The sequence below is a fragment of the Loxodonta africana genome, chromosome 11 (assembly GCF_030014295.1).
Source record: "Loxodonta africana isolate mLoxAfr1 chromosome 11, mLoxAfr1.hap2, whole genome shotgun sequence".
NCBI lineage: Eukaryota > Metazoa > Chordata > Mammalia > Proboscidea > Elephantidae > Loxodonta > Loxodonta africana.
The window spans coordinates 968,342-986,094 of record NC_087352.1 but is presented as its reverse complement, the minus strand read 5'-3'; the positions used below and the strand labels follow the sequence as shown (position 1 = coordinate 986,094).

Sequence of the window (17,753 nt, the reverse complement as noted above, 5' to 3'; positions counted from 1 at the left end):
AAGAAATTTTAAAACTTTGTGCCTACCCTATTTTCTACGATCGTGATTTTTCCTGTACAATGGGAAGAATGTCAAAATTCACCTTTACTGATATTTCATGAGGCAGCCACAGAGCATGATTACTGATTTATAAACATGTGGATAATTAAATCTCATAGTATGTAGGAGTATTCCTCTGAATAAACTAGATTCTTTTAAAACGTGTAGATAGTCTGGTTTGGAAGCACTAATTTTCTTACTTCCCATATCATCTGCTTCTACCCCTGGCCTACTTGTTTACTATCTAGTCCCTTTTCTGTGATGCAGTTCTTTATTTCTTTTTATCAAAAAAATTTCCATCAGTTTTACCCGTAATATATGGGATTGTTGTTTCAGGAAATGGTGACATTCAGGGATGTGGTCATCAGCTTCTCTCAGGAGGAGTGGGAATATCTGGATTCTTCTCAGAAGGATTTGTACTGGGATGTCATGATGGAGAACTACAGCAACTTGGTCTCACTGGGTAAATTTAATCTACCTCAGACAATTTTGAATATGCTTTCTGTAATATCAGCTGATAATTCAGCAGGCCTCAAGATAGTCTTTTTAACAAATTAGGTGAATTTCTCCCTGTTCAAAGTAGATTAAACTTTGTTGTGTTGGATATGATATTTCCATTAAACACCTTCACCATTCCTCAGGATGTTTATATCTTTCTTAGGCCTTTTATGTAACTTCTACCTTCTTTGATACCCAGGAAGCTGGATTTGACTTGTGGGATACATACAACGTAATAATTAAAATATAACATTTTATTTGAACTCAGAATTGCTATAGATTTTTATGTTATTTTCTTACCCTCCTTTAGAGAGAACAGATAAGACAATGTGTCCCGATTTGTTCTGATTATCAAAAGAATCTCTACAATTTCTGTGTTGAATCAACAAAATTCATCGAAGAGTAAAGTGAACATATTCACCTCCTGCCACAAATATTATCTTATACTTGCTCTGTGGTTAAAGAACTTTGCATTTAACATTAATGCTCCAGAAAAGATATTTTAACATCCCAGAAAGCTACTTGTTTTCCTCTCAACTAAGGTACTTCCTGCCCTGTTCTAAGCCCTTTAAATATATTGACTCATTTCATTCTTACAACAATCCTATGACATTTGTATTAATTTTTATAGAAGAGATTGTTTGAGAACATAGTATTTAGATAACTAGATTTTACATTTTATAGAAGAGATTGCTTGAGAACATACTATTTAGGTACCTGTATTTACCATTTTATAGAAGAGATTGCTTGAGAACACTGTATTTAGGTAATGTCCCCAAGGTTACACAGCCAGCTGGTGTCTGAAACAGGTATTGTATTCAGGCAATCTTGCAGCAAAGCTGGTATTCTTAAGTGTTACACTATACTGCCTGATTTAAATTAAATTAGACCTTTCTTTGCTTGTTTGGTCTCTTTGTGCTTTGTAATTCCTTGGGCACTTTAAGGTAAATATTCTTTCAATTCCCTCACATTTCTCTCCTCTGAAGCCTCTATCAATATTACTTTTACTACATTTCGTAAAACTTTAACAAATTCTCAAAAGTGTTTTTTATAAACTATGTCACATTTCTTTGTTGTAAGCAGGATGTTCCATATCTAAGTCAGTTGTGATCACCTTATTGGAGCCTGGGAAGGCGCTCTGGAGGGTCTTAAGGGATGTGACAAGAAAACCGGGCAAGGTGAATGAGGGCTAATGAGTCAGGGAAAGCCATCACCAGAGGAAAAAGACCATCTGGTCAGGGAGGAGGTAGACCTCTGTAATGTTCAGAAGCTCCCTTCAAAGGCCTGTAGAAAAAAAGTGATACCAGGGAAATGAATTAAGATTGCTCCCAATACAACCAACTGTATTCCAATTCCCCTTTTGAATTTAGACTTACATATATGTCTCTATTCACAAAAAGTGTGGTAATTCATATATTAAACATTTATTCAGTATCTACACTGAACCAGATACTGTACTAGCTGTGTCAGTACAGTGTGAGCAAGACCAGTAGACACCTTGCCCTCCTGGAATTACTGTGCTAGTAGGTGAGATGTATAATAAACTGGTAAACAGATGAATAGAAAATACATCATATAGTGATACGTGCTGTAAATAAAATTAAGCGGGATAAGAGTGTGGAGAATGAAGGAGGCAGAGCTAATTGTGATAGTATGGTCAGGGAAGGCTTTCCTAAGAAGGTGATATTTGAAAAAAGAATATAATGTGATCTCAAGCCATATGAATATGGGATAGAAGAGCAGTTCAAGCATAGGGAACAGCAAATATAAAGGCCCTAAGAGGGGAAGTGAGCTTTGAGCCCAGTATGGTTTGGAGCACAGTTAGGGAGCAAGTAATTACAGATGAGTTAAGCAGTAGGTTATATAAGGATTTGTTGGTAATGATAAAATAAAATAAATTGATTTTTTTAGGAGTGATTTTAAGCCATGTTTTTAAATGATTACACTGGAGTTTTTGTAAAAAAGGAAGTGAATGTGGATTAGCATAAAATTAGAAAAACCTGGTACAAGGCTGTTTTTGTGGTCCAGTCTAGAGGGGATGGTGTTTGGATTAAAACTCTAGAAGAGCAAGGTGATATCGTATTCATGATATATTTTGGGGGTAGAGCTAATGGAACATGCTAGTGGACTATGAACGGGATATTAGGAAAAGAGGGAAATCAAGTAAGTTTATGGCTTAACCAGGTGAATGAATGTGATTCAGTTTATTGATGTGGGGAAGACAGGTAATATGTAGGTTGAAGGTTTAATTTCCAAAGAACTGTTTTGGATTTGTTACACTTAAAGTGACTATCTTCTAAGTTGTAAGTTGAGTAGATTCTTGAATATACAGTCTGAATCCAGTGGGGAAATTAGGACCACACACACAAATTTGGTGTCATTGACAGACGGTTGGAATTTAAAGCCATGGAACAGGATGACATCACCTAGGAAAGGAAGTACAAATGAGCCCTTGGGCACACTTCTAGATGAATAGAAGGAGGTAAAACTGGGCAAAATGTTGCCATAGAAAGAAATGTTTAAAGAAAGTTACTACCTCATAGGACTAACTGGATAGGAAATGACTACATAGGATGTAACAAGATGAAAGTTGCTAGTGACCTTGTCAAGAGAACGAGGTTCCAGTGAAGTTATTTGGATGAAAGCCATGGCTAGTATGACTTAAAGAGAATGGGAGGTGGGGGCATTTATGAGAGTAAGTCAAGACAGGTGTTTGGAATAATTTTGTTGGAAAGAGAAGACATAAATAATTTGACATGAATGTTGAGTGTAAGGAGGATAAGATAAGTGATCTAGAGATGTCTATTTGCAGTTGGGAAAATAAGATAAATTATCTGTTGTTGTTGTCAGGTACCATCCAGTCAGTTCCAACTCATAGTGACCCTGTGTACAACAGAACAAAACGCTGCCGGATCCTGTGCCATCCTCACAATTGTTGATATATTTGACCCCATGGTTGCAGCCACTGTCAGTCTATCTCATTGAGGATCTTCCTCTTTTTCACTGGCCCTCTACTTTACCAAGCATAATATCCTTCCCCAGGGACTCATCCCTCCTGATAACATGTCTAAAGTACATGAGACAAGGTCCCACATTGGTCGTATCTAAGGAGCGTTCAGGTTGTACTTCTTCTAAGACAGACTTGTTCGTTCTTCTCGCAGTCCATGGTGTGTTCAATATTCTTTGCCAGCACCATAATTCAAATGCATCAATTCTTTTTCCATCTTCCTTATTCATTGTCCAGCTTTCAAATGCGTATGAGGTGATTGAAAATAATGCGGCTTGGGTAAGAATCACCTAAGTCCTCAAAGTGACGTCTTTGCTTTTTAACACTTTAAAGAGGTCTTTTGCAGCAGATTTGCCCAGTGCAATACGACTTTTGGTTTCTTGACTGCTGCTTCCATGGGCATTGATTGTGGATCCAAGTAAAATGAAGTCCTCGACAACTTCAGTATTTTCGCCATTTATCGTGATGTTCCTTATTGGTCCAGTTATGAGGATTTTTGTTTTGTGTTGAAGTATAATCCATACTGAAGACTGTAGTCTTTGATCTTTATCAGAAAGTGCTTGATGTCCTCTTCACTTAAAGCATTCAAGGTTATGTCATCTGCATAGGGCAGATGAAGATTTTTATCAACTTCTGCAGGCTGAAATTGATCAGACATACAATCAAGATGCATTGATAATTACTGGTGATTGGAATGCAAAAGTTGAAAACAAAGAAGGTTGAGTAGTCAGAAAATACAGCCTTGTTGGTAGAAACTATGCCAGAGATCGTGTAATAGAATGTTGCGAGTCCAATGACTTATTAATTACAAATACCTTTTTTCAACAACATAAACAGTAACTATACACGTAGACCTTGCCAGATGGAATACACGGGAATCAAATCTACTACATCTGTGGAAAGAGCTACTGCAGAAGCTCAATATCATTATTCAGAGTACAACCAGGGGCCAACCGAGAAACAGACCATCAATTGCTCATATACAAGTTCAGGTGGAAGCTAAAGAAAAGTAGAACGGGTCCATGAGAGCCAAAGTATGACCTTGAGTATATCCCACCTGAATTTAGAGACCTCCCAAGAATAGATTTGATACATTGAACACTAATGACCAAAGACCAGGTGAATCATGGGATGTCATCAAGGACATCATACATGAAGAAAGCAAAAGGTCATTTAAAAAGATAGGAAAGAAAGAAAAGACCAAAATGGATGTCAGAAGAGACTCTCAAACTTGCTGTTCAACATAGGGTAGCTAAAGCAAATGGAAGAAATGATGAAGTAAAACAGTTGGACAGAAGATTTTGAAGGGTGGATTGAGAAGACTAAAGTATTATAAGGAAATGTACAAAGACTTGGAGTTAGGAAACCCAAAGTGAAGAACACACTCAGCATTTCTCAAGCTGAAAGAACTGAAGACAACTTCAAGCTGCAAGTTACACTATTGAAGGATTCTATTTTTTTTTATGGGCAAAATATTGAACAATGCAGGAAGCATCAGAAGATGGTGGAAGAAAAAGAGTCACTGTACCAAAAATAATTGGTTGACATTCAATCATTTCAAGAGGTAGCATATATCAAGAACCGATGGTACTGAAGAAAGAAACCACAGCTGTGCTGACAGCATTGGCGAAAAGCAAGGGTTTGGGAATTGACAGAATACCTATTGAGATGTTTCAACAAATGGATGCGGCACTGGAAGTGCCTCTCATCTATGCCAGGAGATTTGGAAGACAGCTACCTGGCCACCTGACTGGAAGAGATCCATATTTGTGCCCATTCCAAAGAAAGGTGAATCAACTGAGTAGAACAATATCATTAATATCCTGATTGCATGTTCGATCAATTTCAGACTGCAGAAGTTGATAAAAATCTTCAGTTTCTTCATCTTTGGCCTTAGTGGTTGGTGCATAAATTTGAATAGTAGTCGTATTAACTGGTCTTCTTCTTAGGCATATGGATATTATCCTACCACTGATAGCATTGTACTTCAGGATAGGTCCTGAAATACTGTTGTTGACAATGAACGTGACCCCATTCCTGTTCAATTTTTCATTCCTGACATAGTAGACCATATGATTGTTCGATTCAAAATGACCAATACCAGGCCATTTCAGCTAACTGATGCCTAGAATATTCATGTTTATGCATTCCATTTCATTTTTGATGATTTCCAATTTTCCTAGATTCGTGCTTCATACAATTCACTTTCTGATTATTAATGGATGTTTGCAGCTGTTTCTTCTCATTTTGGGTCGTGCCACATGAGCAAGTGAAGGTCCCAAAAGCTTGACTCTATCCATGTCATTAAGGTCGACTGTACTGTGAGGAGGCAGCTCTTCCCCAGTTATATTTCGAGGCATCCAGCCTGAAGGGCTTACCTTCTGGCACTATATTAGACAATGTTCTGCTGCTATTCACAAGGTTTTCACTGACTAATTTTTTTCAGAAGTAGACTGCTAGGTCCTTCTTCCTACTCTGTTTTAGCCTGGAATCTCAGCTGAAACCTGTCCACCACGGGTGACCCTACTGGTATTTGAATACCAGTGGCATAGCTTCCATCATCACTGCAACACACAAGCCCCTACAGTACAACAAACTGATGACACAACTTTGCATTGGGCAAATCTGCTGCAAAAGACCTCTTTTAAGTGTTAAAAAGCAAAGATGTTACTTTAAGGACTAAGATGTTTGCCCAAGCCACGATGTTTTCAATTGCCTCTTATGCATGCAAAAGCTGGACAACAAATAAGGAAGATCGTAGAAAAATTGATGCCTTTGAATTATGGTGTTGACGAATATTGAATATACTATGACTGCCAAAAGAACGAACACATCTGTTTTGGAAGACGTACAACCAGAATGCTCTTTAGAAGCAAGGGTTGTGAGACTTTGTCTTATGTACTTTGAACATGTTATCGGGAGGGATCAGTCCCTAGAGAAGGATATGATGCTTGGTAAAGTAGAGGATTAATGAAAAAGAAGAAGACCCTCAATGAAATGGATTGACATAATGGCTGCAGCAGTGGGCTGAAGCATAACCACAATCATGAGGATGGCGCAGGACTGGGCCATGTTTCGTTCTGTTGTACACATGATCCCTATGAGTCGGAACCGACTCGACGGCAACTAACAACATCATTAATATCACCGCAAGTAAAACTTTGCTGAAGGTAAATTAAAAATGGTTGCAGCAGTACATCAACTGGTAACTGCTAGAAATTCAGGCCAGATCCAGAAGAGGACGTAGAATGAGGGATATCATTGCTGATGTCACATGGATGCTGGCTGAAAGCAGAGAATACCAGAAAGATGCTTACCTGTGTTTTATTGACTAGTCAAAGGCATTTGACTGCGTGGATCATAAGAAATTATGCATAACATTGGGAAGAATGGGAATTCCAGAACACTTGTGCTCATGAATAACCTGTATATCAAGAGGCATTGGTTTGAACAGAACAAAGGGATACTGCATGATTCAAAATCAGGAAAGGTGTTCATCAGGGTTGTGTCCTTTAACCATACTTATTTAATCTGTATGTTGAGCAAATAATTCGAGAAGCTGGTCTATATGAAGAAGTATGTGGCATTAGGATTGGTGGAAGATTCAGGAACAGCCTGCAATATGCAGATGATCCAACTGTGTTTGCTGAAAGGAAAGAAGACTTGAAGCACTTACTGATGAGGATGAAAGACCACAGCCTCCGATATAGATTACACCTCAACATAAAGACAACAAAAATCCTCAGAACTGGACCAGTAAACAACTTCATGATAAATGGAGAAAAGATTGAAGTTGTCAAGGATTTCATCTTAAACTTGGATCCACAATCAACAGCCACGGGAGCAGCAATCAAGAAATGAAACGATGCATTGCATTGGGCAGATTTGCTGAAAAGACGTCTTTAAAATGTTGAAAAGCCAAGCTGTGGTGTTTTCAGTCACCTTATATGCATCCAAAAGGTCGACTATGGATAAGGAAAACCAAAGAAGAATTGATGCCTTTGAATTATGGTGTTAGCGAAGAATATTGAATATACCACGGACTGCCAGAAGAACAAACAAATTTGTCTTGGAAGAGGTACAGACAGAATGTTCCTTGTAAGGGAGGGTGGCGACACTTCATTTCACATACTTTCGACATGTTATCAGGAGGGACCAGTCCCTAGAGAAGGATATTATGTTTGGTAAGTTAGAAGGTCAGCAAAGAAAAGGAAGACCCTCAAAGAGAAGCAACAATTGTGAGGACAGCCCAGGACCGGGCAGTGTTTCATTCTATTTTATAACCAACTTGACATCTAACAATGATTCTCCTAATGATTTTTACAATTGGCAATCATTGTCTGAATTAATGTTTTTCTAACCTTGTCATTCCTTGTACATTTATTAGCTGCCCTCAAGAAATAGAGCTAGTTCTTTGATAAACTTGAAATGTAGTTCTAATGAGAGAAGGCAGTAAGAATGCTTGGTTATGTACTTTAAGTGTTTCTAACTAATTAACCACCCCAAGTACTGCACTTGAAAGTTTCTGACCTTCTCTTGCTTATGTCTCATGGATTTATTGATTTTCACTGGTTCAGTATATTTTAGCTTACCATATTTTTTATCATTGATGATCAGTTCGTGAACATAACGGTAAATTGCTTATGATGATTTTTGTGTACCTTTGACCTAATCCTTTAATCTTTGAATTTACTTTTGTTTTCTGACATGAGCTGTCCCATACTAACCCTGTACCTTCCCTAGACACCTGAATTGATTACAAGTGAGTTCTTCTGGTCTTCTTTTTTTTTTTTTTTGTCACTATGAGGTACTCATTTTAGAGGGAGCAGTGATAGTTCAGTGGTAGAATTCCTGTTTTCCATGCAAGAGACCTGAATTCTATTCCCAGCCAATGCACCTCAAGCACAGGCACCACCCATCTGTCAGTAGAGGCTAAGACAGACTAGAAAGGAAGGCCTGGTGATCTACTTCTGAAAATTAGCCAGTGAAAACTTGTGAATCACAACAGAACATTGTCCAGCTTGTTTGCTTTGGACATGTCACCAGTAGGGATCAGCTGCTAGAGGAGGATGAGATGTGTGGTGAAATGGAGAGCCATTAAGGACATGGAGGCCCTTGCTGGACTCGAATGATGGCCTTGAACATGCTCGTGATTGTGAAGATAATGCAGAACTAGGCAACTTTTTGTTCTGTTGTACACGAGGTCGCCGTGGGTCCATGTTCATAATAGCTAACAACAATATCAAAATGGTGGCTTGGCTTTTTAAAGTGATTACTGTGTTCTTTTGATGTGACCCATTAATGTTTTAAAACTTTTTTTGAATTCTGGTGTAATAGTGCAGGGCACCTCTTATATTTTCCCTGCTCCAGACCATAATTCAGACCTTTGCTCTAGGAGCCTTGGTTCGTGACTTGATTCATTGCCACAGCTTGGGCAAGAGGTCAGCCTTTGACAATTTTCCCTCTTTCCATCGTTCAGTCAATTTCATCTTTTATGGCTTCTGTGGATAATTTTAAATATTATGTAGAAAATAATTCATTAGTGTACAAAATTCAAATTTATGGTGTAGGACTCTTGTAACATTTTTTAAAATACCGTCTCTTTTGCTTTTGTTATTTTTATTTTTGTTAATTCTGTTTGTTATGTGTTTTCTATTGTTGTTAGGTGCTGTTGCGTCAGTTCCGACTCATAGCAACCTTATATACAACAGAATGAAACACTGGCTGGTCCTGTGCCATCCTCACAAACTTTGCTACGCTTGAGCCCATTGTTGCAGCCACTGTGTCAGTCAGTCTCATTGAGGGTCTTCCTCTTTTTAGCTGACCCTCTTCTTTACCAAGCATGATGTCATTCTCCAGGGACTGGCCACTCCTGATAACATGTCCGAAGTACAGACTAAGTCTGGCCATCCTTGCTTCTAAGGAGCTTTCTGGTTGTACTTCTTCACTTTAGCTACTGTACGTTCTAACTTATATTCTGCTTCTATGTTTATGAATTTTTCCCCATGCCTTTTCTTCAGCTCACTTGGTTCTCTTCTGACTTCTTGAGTGAGATGTGTATATTGCTTATTTTTATTCTTACAATTGTATTATAAGCATTTAAATCCTTACTTTTTTTCTGATCAATGTAGTTGAGTTCCACAGGTCATAATTTTTAATGTTTACAGCATTATGGCTCTGTAGAGATATTGTAATTTCAGTTGCATTTCCACATTGACTTAACATTTCTTTGGAGGGAACATCTTCATTTCTAGGTGGAAGTGCTTTTGGTTTACTGATACTAGCATTCATACCTAGTTTTATTGTTTACAGTCCAAATAGTTTTGCTTGAATTATTTTACTTCTGTTACACATAATTCAGTCACAGGAAATTATTCTTGCCCATATCATTGCAAAGGTCATCTGTCACTTTAGATTTTCCTCAGGTTATTCCCTCATTTGATTGTCAACCTCCCACCAGTGTCCAATAAATTCTTGTGAAAAGTCCCTTATACTCTTGCCTGCCTCACACTACTTCACCATATTATTCTGTTAGCATATTATTTTTAGTCTGAAGCCTTTGCTCAGAATTGCATAAACCTTACAGTGTTCTGTATACCTATTATAATATTTGAAGTAACTTTGTGATACTTTTCTGGGAAGTATAGCAATTTGAGGATAACAAAATGAAGAGGAATGTCTAGGAAACAGCATCAAAGTAAAAAATTGCTGGGATTTTAGTAGGATAGAGGAGTAATAGTAAAAATGCTGCTGAAGAGAAGTAAATAAAACATCTCATCTGATTGACATGTGGAATGAAGAAAAGCAGTCATGGTTCTGCATAGGAGAGAATGAAGAGTAGTGGGTGGAGATACCAATGTGTGTGATAAATGGAGAGGCAGTCAGAGAACAGTCATTTATAAACACTGGCCACTGTGTCAGTCCATCTCGCCGAGGGTCTTCCTCTTTTTTGCTGACCCTCTACTTTACCAGGCATGATGTCTTCCAGGGATTGGTCCCTCCTGATAACATGTTCAAAGTATGTTAGAGTAAAGTCTCGTTCTCACTTCTAAAGAGCATTCTGGCTGTTTTTCCTCCAGTGATTTATCTGTGCAATATTTATCTTTATTCTCACTTAAATTCTTTTCATCCAATGGTCTACTTTTCAGATACTGAATTATCAACTGTTGAGTCCGTTGGTAGTGCAAAGACTTAAGTGCTTGACTACTAATCAAAAGGTTAGCAGTTTGAACTTACCTGAAGGTGCCTTGGAAAAAAGGCCTGGTGATCTTCCAAAATGCCTTAGCCTTGAAAGCTCTGAATTGCAGTTCTGCTCTGCAACATGTGTGGTCACCATGAGTCGGAATTGACTTGACGGCAACTGTTTCATTTGTGTGTGTTCTTGGAGCTTGTTATTCAGTGGCATGGAAAAGAATGATTGTATTTGTTCTTGTTAAGTTTAAGGAATTAAAAAATAAGTGATATAACAAAAGAGAAAGTTACTAAAAAAAGAGAAAAAAATTACTGAATACATAATTAAAAAATGGATATAAGGGCAAGGAACTAAATATTAGAAGAGAGATATACATATTAACTTAGGGTCTGGTAGTACATCCTTTTTGAGGGTGCTAACTTTTCCATCTGAATGATGAAAAGGTACTGGCCGTACAAAGAGCTCATTTGCGAGAGGTGACACAGAGCCTATGAGCAGCTTTAAAAAATGGGAATGAGGATTGATGTAGGAGGTGAAAACAGATTAGGAAAAAGGGGACAGTGGGCTGAATTGAGGTCTTAAAACCAACAGCTTGTTATCCATGGTAAAGTGTTTAGATTTTAATGTAAGAAAAAAGAGAAAACATCAAAATATTCTTAGGATAGATTGTCAAGTTTTGATTTGCATCAGCAGTACCTCTGTGAAATACTGATGGCCAGTTCCTGCATGTAGGTGTTGGTTCAGTTTATCTGTATTGGTTCCTGAACATCGGTATTTCTGACAGGATTACTGGGCGATGAACAACACCTCAATATCAGATCCTCTGTCCTAATCTGTTTCCATTATCACAAACCTCACAATCTTCCATACTGTTATCATTCTCTGAGCTCTTTTTGCCTTTCTTCAAATTTCATAACAGTGTTTTAGTTATTCATGTAGATTGTTAATTATTTTCAATTTTTTTCTTCCACTTTCTGTCATTGCCTTACTTTTGTGACAGGTGAAAAAAGAAATTTTGTTTTCTTTTTTTCTTTCAGATTTGGAGTCAGGACATGAAACAAAGAGTTTAGGTATAGAAAAAGACATTATTGAGAACAGTGATTCTCAGTGGGACATGATGGAAAGTAGTAAGTCCATTGGCCTTGAGAGCTTCATTTTCAGAAATGACTGGCAGAGCAAGAGCAATATTGAAGTACAAGGACCTGAAGTGGGATATTTCGGTAAAATGAAAATCATCTCTGAAAAAGTGCCCAATTACAAGAATCATAAATGTCTTAGACTATTACATCAGAGAATTCACCACAACAAGGAGCCCTATGAATATAAGGAATATGGAAACATCTTTAGTTGTGATTCAAACGTTGAAGAATATGAAAGAATACATGCAGGTGAGAAAATATATGAATGTAATGAATGTTGGAACTCCTTTGGTGTGGATGTCCCATATCCTGTACAACTGAATTTCCATACTGGTGTGAAACCTTTTAAGTGTATTGAATATGAGAATATATTGAATTTTTATGAAGACGTTAGTGAACACCAGAAAATTCATAATAATGAGAAGTACCATAAATATAAGAAATACAGAAGGACTTTTAAAGTAGTTGGAAAAATGACTTCACTTCAGAAGATTCATACTAGTGGGAAACCCTATGAATGCATGGTCTGTGGGAAATCCTTTAGGATGCATGCACAGCTTACTCGACATCAAAAAATCCATAGTGATGACAAGCCCTACAAATGTTTGGAATGTGGCAAGGACTTCAGATTTCAATCACAGCTTACTGAACATCAGAGAATTCATACTGGTGAGAAACCCTACAAATGTATGGAATGCGAAAAGGTCTTTAGAATTAGTTCACAGCTTATTGAACATCAGAGAATTCATACTGGTGAGAAACCTTATACGTGTAGGGAATGTGGGAAGGCTTTCGGAGTCTGTAGAGAACTTGCTCGACACCAGAGAATCCATACCGGTAAGAAACCCTATAAATGCAAGACATGTGGAAAGGTCTTTAGAAATAGTTCATCCCTGACTAGACATCAGAGAATTCATACTGGTGAAAAACCATATAAATGTAAGGATTGTGGGAAAGCTTTTGGGGTAGGAAGTGAACTTACCCGACATCAGAGAATCCATAGTGGTCAGAAACCTTATGAATGTAAGGAGTGTGGAAAGTTCTTTAGACTTACTTCAGCCCTTATTCAACATCAGAGAATTCATAGTGGGGAGAAACCCTATGAATGTAAGGCATGTGGGAAAGCGTTTAGACACAGTTCAGCCCTTACTGAACATCAGAGAATTCATACTGGAGAGAAACCTTATGAATGTAAGGCATGTGGGAAGGCCTTTAGACATAGTTCATCCTTTACAAAGCATCAGAGAATTCACACTGGTGAGAAACCCTATGAATGTAAAGAATGTGGGAAGACCTTGCGCTTGGGTAGGCACATTACTTGACATCAGAAAAGTCATACTGATGAGAAGTCATTTGAATGAAAAAAAAAGGAGTGTATAAAAGCCCTTCGTTTCTTGTTTTTCACTGGAAAAACTTGTGCACTCAAGAAGTAATCCAGGGGATTCAGTCTCTCTCTCTTTTTAAAAATGTTTCCACACTTTATGGCCACTCTGTACTTAAAGACAGATTTGCTTAGTCATAGTGGTACATACTTTCAGCTTTGTCAGATAACTGCCGAGTATTTCTCCTTTTTATATCAATTTAAGTGCTTAATGTTCATTGACACACGAGGGTCCCTGTTAGTCGATTTCAGAAATGTGTGGAATGTGTATTTCCCTAATTATTAGTGACTTGAGCATCTTTTCATATGTTTCTTGTCCAGGCATATTTTGTTTATAGTGACTTATTGTTTGTGCTTTTGCCCTATTTTCTGTTTGTTGTTTTTGGCTTGTTGATTTGTAATATTACTCAAATACATTTTTTTTTGCATCCTAATTCTTTACTTGTTTACGACATGCTTGTCTCACTCCAGAGAACCCTAGTTAGAACTGCCATCTACATACAATGTGGTTTAAAAGTTCTGTGGCTCTGCAGATTTTTGTTTTCTGTTGTTTTTGTTTTAATGATAGCTGTGTAATCGCCTTTCTGTTTTCATCAAATGGTTGAATTCTTTTTGAATTTCTACTTTGTTTTTGACACAAGTTGCCTCTAAATACCTACAGCACAATTCCTTTAAGCAGCCTTTTCACCTCCGATTATTACCAACCAGGATCCAAATGAAAGAAGCACTTTAAAATGTTTGATAAAAATTACTAACCGAATCTGTCAGTTTCTTAAATTTGTAAAACACCTTTAAAAAGAGAAAAGAAGTGCACATGTAGTTACCATAAATTGATCGCTGAACTTACATAAAGAGGGTTTACAACCGTACTATTACCATGGCTTCAGTTGAGGTTTCTGTCTTTTCTTACTATGGTTTATTTTTTTTTTCTCTGTCAGAGTTGCCTTAATTGGGTTTGGGCAGTTAAACAATAGACTTTCTTTGGTTTGAGTATTCTCACCAGACTCCACTGAAAAAAAACAAGACAATCACAAAGAGATGATGTTGCAAATCTTAGTTTTCCATCGTCCCTCTTAGGACTGTAGACCTGGTTATGCAATCAGTGTGACCACGAGCCACTGGTTATTAGATATTTTTATGGGAAAATTTACCCGTTATAGTTGGGTACATATATGTCACCATCATTTAATCTTGGAAATGAGTGACTTTCCCAGAGTTTGTATACTCATTACAATTTTGCATGATCAGCAATAGTAACTAAGGTATTCTTTTATCGGATATGTTGAGTTGTCTTCTAAGTATTCCTTATTAGTATTTTATCGAAATAAGCTGTTTTTTAAATTATCCAACTTACTGCTATTTTAGGGGATGCTGGTGGCTCAGTGGTTAAGCATCTGTCTGCTAACCAAAAGCTCGGTCGGCACCCCTGAGCTACCCCACAGGAGGAAGACGTGGCGGTCTGCTCCGGTAAAGGTCACAGCCGCGGAAACCCCGGGGGGCAGTCCGACTCTGTCCTGTAGGGTTGCTGACAGTCAGAGTCGGCTTGACAGCAGTGGGCGTGCTTTGGGTCTTTGTAGCTATTTCATGTCCTGAGCTGTAAGTCAGTGAGTGTTACTACTCTGTTTACCGGAATATTTGCGTATTTCGTATCTTTGGAAGAGGGGAACACTATTTCCTGTGATTTTCTGTGACCACTGCCACTGACTTAATCTTGTTCCCAGTCTTCTGGTTATTCTGAGTTACTGTCAGTGCTGCTTAATTTCCCTCTTCTTGGTGTAACACTCCTTGTTCTATACTTCCTTGTGTTGTTTTTTTCTTTCCAGCTTAAACAAATTAACACAAAAGCCTATCTAAACTTTACGTAAAAAACTTTATATAAAAACATAAAATTAATGACATTATACAAAATAACCATGAGTTTTGTCACTTTTTTAAATCATTAATGAATAAAATATATCCTTATCGTGGTCTCCCTTATTTGTATTCATTTTTGTCACGTTACATTAATGTTTTTCATTTGAGTTTTTTTTATGACCTCAGGGCTTTTAACAGACTGTGCTACTCCAATAAGCCATCGAATTGTTGTTTTATTATTGTTATTTTTACTACTGTTTGGTGCTCAGGTTGATAAAATGTCATCATTCTTTTCCATTTTCTTCTGCCCCTTTATCCTTTCTGCATTTTGCTTGGCCTATTTGGGAGCTTTGTATTTGTGTTTTTTTCCAAATAGAGGAGGATATTTATTGCTGCCCTGACCTATGGAATAAGCTACCCCCTATAAAGGAATCTTGGAGCCCTGGTTAAGAGCTCAGCTGCTAACCAACAGGTCAGCAGTTTGAATTCACCACCCGCTCCTTGGAAACCCTATCGGGCAGCTCTACTCTGTCCAGTAGGTTCACTGTGAGTCAGAATCGACTTGATGGCAACAGGTTTGTTTTTTCCTTTTAAAGGAATCTTGGTTCCATTTAATGGCAAATAGTATTAAAGAGTAAAATATGAGTGATAGAGGTGCACAGAGACTGTGGTATACAAAAATACTGCTTGTTGAAATACCTTTAAATTAATGGCAGAACTGACAAAGTATTTTCAAGACCTTATTTTTGCATTGATTTTTTGAAAAATCAACTTTGAGATGTGATTTACATGCAATAAAACACACCTAACATAATTATGAAGTTTTAGTTTTAATGAATTATGCATCTGTGTAATCAACTTCCCAGTCAAGATAGTGACATTTCCGTATCCTCAGATAGTCCTACATGCTCCTTTTCCGTTATCTCCACTTGCCCCAGGCAGCCACTGATCTCCTTTCTATCAGTATAATTTATTTTACATTTCCTAGAATTTCATACAAATGGGAACACACAGCATGTAATATTTTGTATTTGGATTCTTTTACCAACATATTTTTGAGATTTACAAATGTTTTATTTTTAGGTATTACTTTGTTCTCTTCATTATGGGATAATATTATATAGATAAAAAAAATGATAAGCCACAATTTTTTTAATGCGTTTATATCTTGATGGACATTTGATTTGTTTCATGTTTTTTGGTATTATGGGTAAAACTGCCATGAATAATCATGCGTAGGTCTTTTCATGGATGTTGTTATTGTTGTTCTGAAGTGCCGTCGAGTTGGTTCCGACTCATAGCGAACCTATACACAACAGAACGAAACACTGCCTGGTCCTACGACATCCTTAGAATCGTTGTTATGCTTGAGTTCACTATTGCAGCCACTGTATCAATCCACCTTGTTGAGGGTCTTCCTCTTGTCCGCTGACCCTGTACTCTGCCAAGCATGATGTCCTTCTCCAGGGATTGATTCTTCCTGACAACATGTCCAAAGTATGTAAGACCCAGTCTCACCATCCTTGCTTCTGAGGAGCATCCTGGCTGTACTTCTTCTAAGACAGATTTGTTAGTTCTTTTGGCAGTCCATGGTATATTCCATATTCTTTGCCAACACCACAATTCAAAGGCGTCAATGCTTCTTCATTCTTCCTTGTTCATTGTCAAGCTTTCATACGTATATGGTGCGATTGAAAATACCATGGCTTGGATAAGGTGCACCTTAGTCTTCAAGGTGACATCTTTGCTCTTCACCACTTTAAAGAGATCCTTTGCAGCAGATTTACCCAGTGCAATACATCTTTTGATTTCATGACTGCTGCTTCCATGGCTGTTAATTGTGGATCCAAGTAAAATGAAACCCTTGACAACTTCAATCTTTTCTCCGTTTAGCATGATGTCGTTCATTGCTCCAGTTGTGAGGATTTTTGTTTTCTTCATGTTGAGATGCAGTCTATACTGAAGGCTGTGGTCTTTGATCTTCATTAGTAAGTGCTTCAAGTACTCTTCACTTTCAGCAAGCATGGTTTTATCATCTGCATAATGCAGGTTGTTAACAAGTCTTCCTCCAATCCTGATGCCCCGTTCTTCATATAGTCCAGCTTCTCGGATTATTTGCTCAGCATACAGATTGAATAGGTATGGTGAAAGGATACAACCCTGACGCACACCTTTCCTGACTTTAAAACAATCAGTATCCTCTTGTTCTGTCCGAACAACTACCTCTTGATTTATGTAAAGGTTCCTCATGAGCACAGTTTAGTGTTCTGGAATTCCCATTCTTTGCAATGTTATCCGTGATTTGTTATGATCCACACAGTCGAATGCCTTTGCGTAGTCCGTAAAACACAGGTAAACATCCTTCTGGTATTCTCTGCTTTCAGCCAGGATCCCTCAGACATCAGCAATGATATCCCTGGCTCCATGTCCTCTTCTGAAACTGGCCTGAATTTCTGACAGTTCCCTGTCAATATACTACTGCAGCCGTTTTTGAATGATCTTAAGCAAAATTTTGCTTCTGTGCGATATTAATGATATTGTTCTATAATTTCCACATTTTGCATCACCTTTCTTGGGAATAGGCATAAATATGGATCTCTTCCAGTCAGTTGGCCAGGAAGCTGTCTTCCATATTTCTTGTCA

The 17,753-nt window shown here is 37.7% G+C and overlaps 1 protein-coding gene across 10 annotated transcripts in view; it reads left to right on the top strand.

Moving 5' to 3' along the window:
• ZNF529 (zinc finger protein 529) overlaps positions 1 to 17,753 on the top strand; it is a 23,844-nt gene extending 6,091 nt beyond the window's left edge. For 6 of the 10 annotated variants that reach the window (XM_064293250.1, XM_064293253.1, XM_064293252.1 and 3 more), the window contains 2 exons: positions 376 to 502; positions 11,774 to 17,751. In XM_064293250.1, the coding sequence (XP_064149320.1) occupies positions 376 to 502; positions 11,774 to 13,197 (1,551 nt within the window). In that variant the 3' untranslated portion in view covers positions 13,198 to 17,751. Of the gene's footprint in view, positions 1 to 375; positions 503 to 11,773 lie in introns of all 10 variants that reach the window. The other 4 variants (XM_064293257.1, XM_064293249.1, XM_064293251.1 and 1 more) reach the window with 4 other exon arrangements.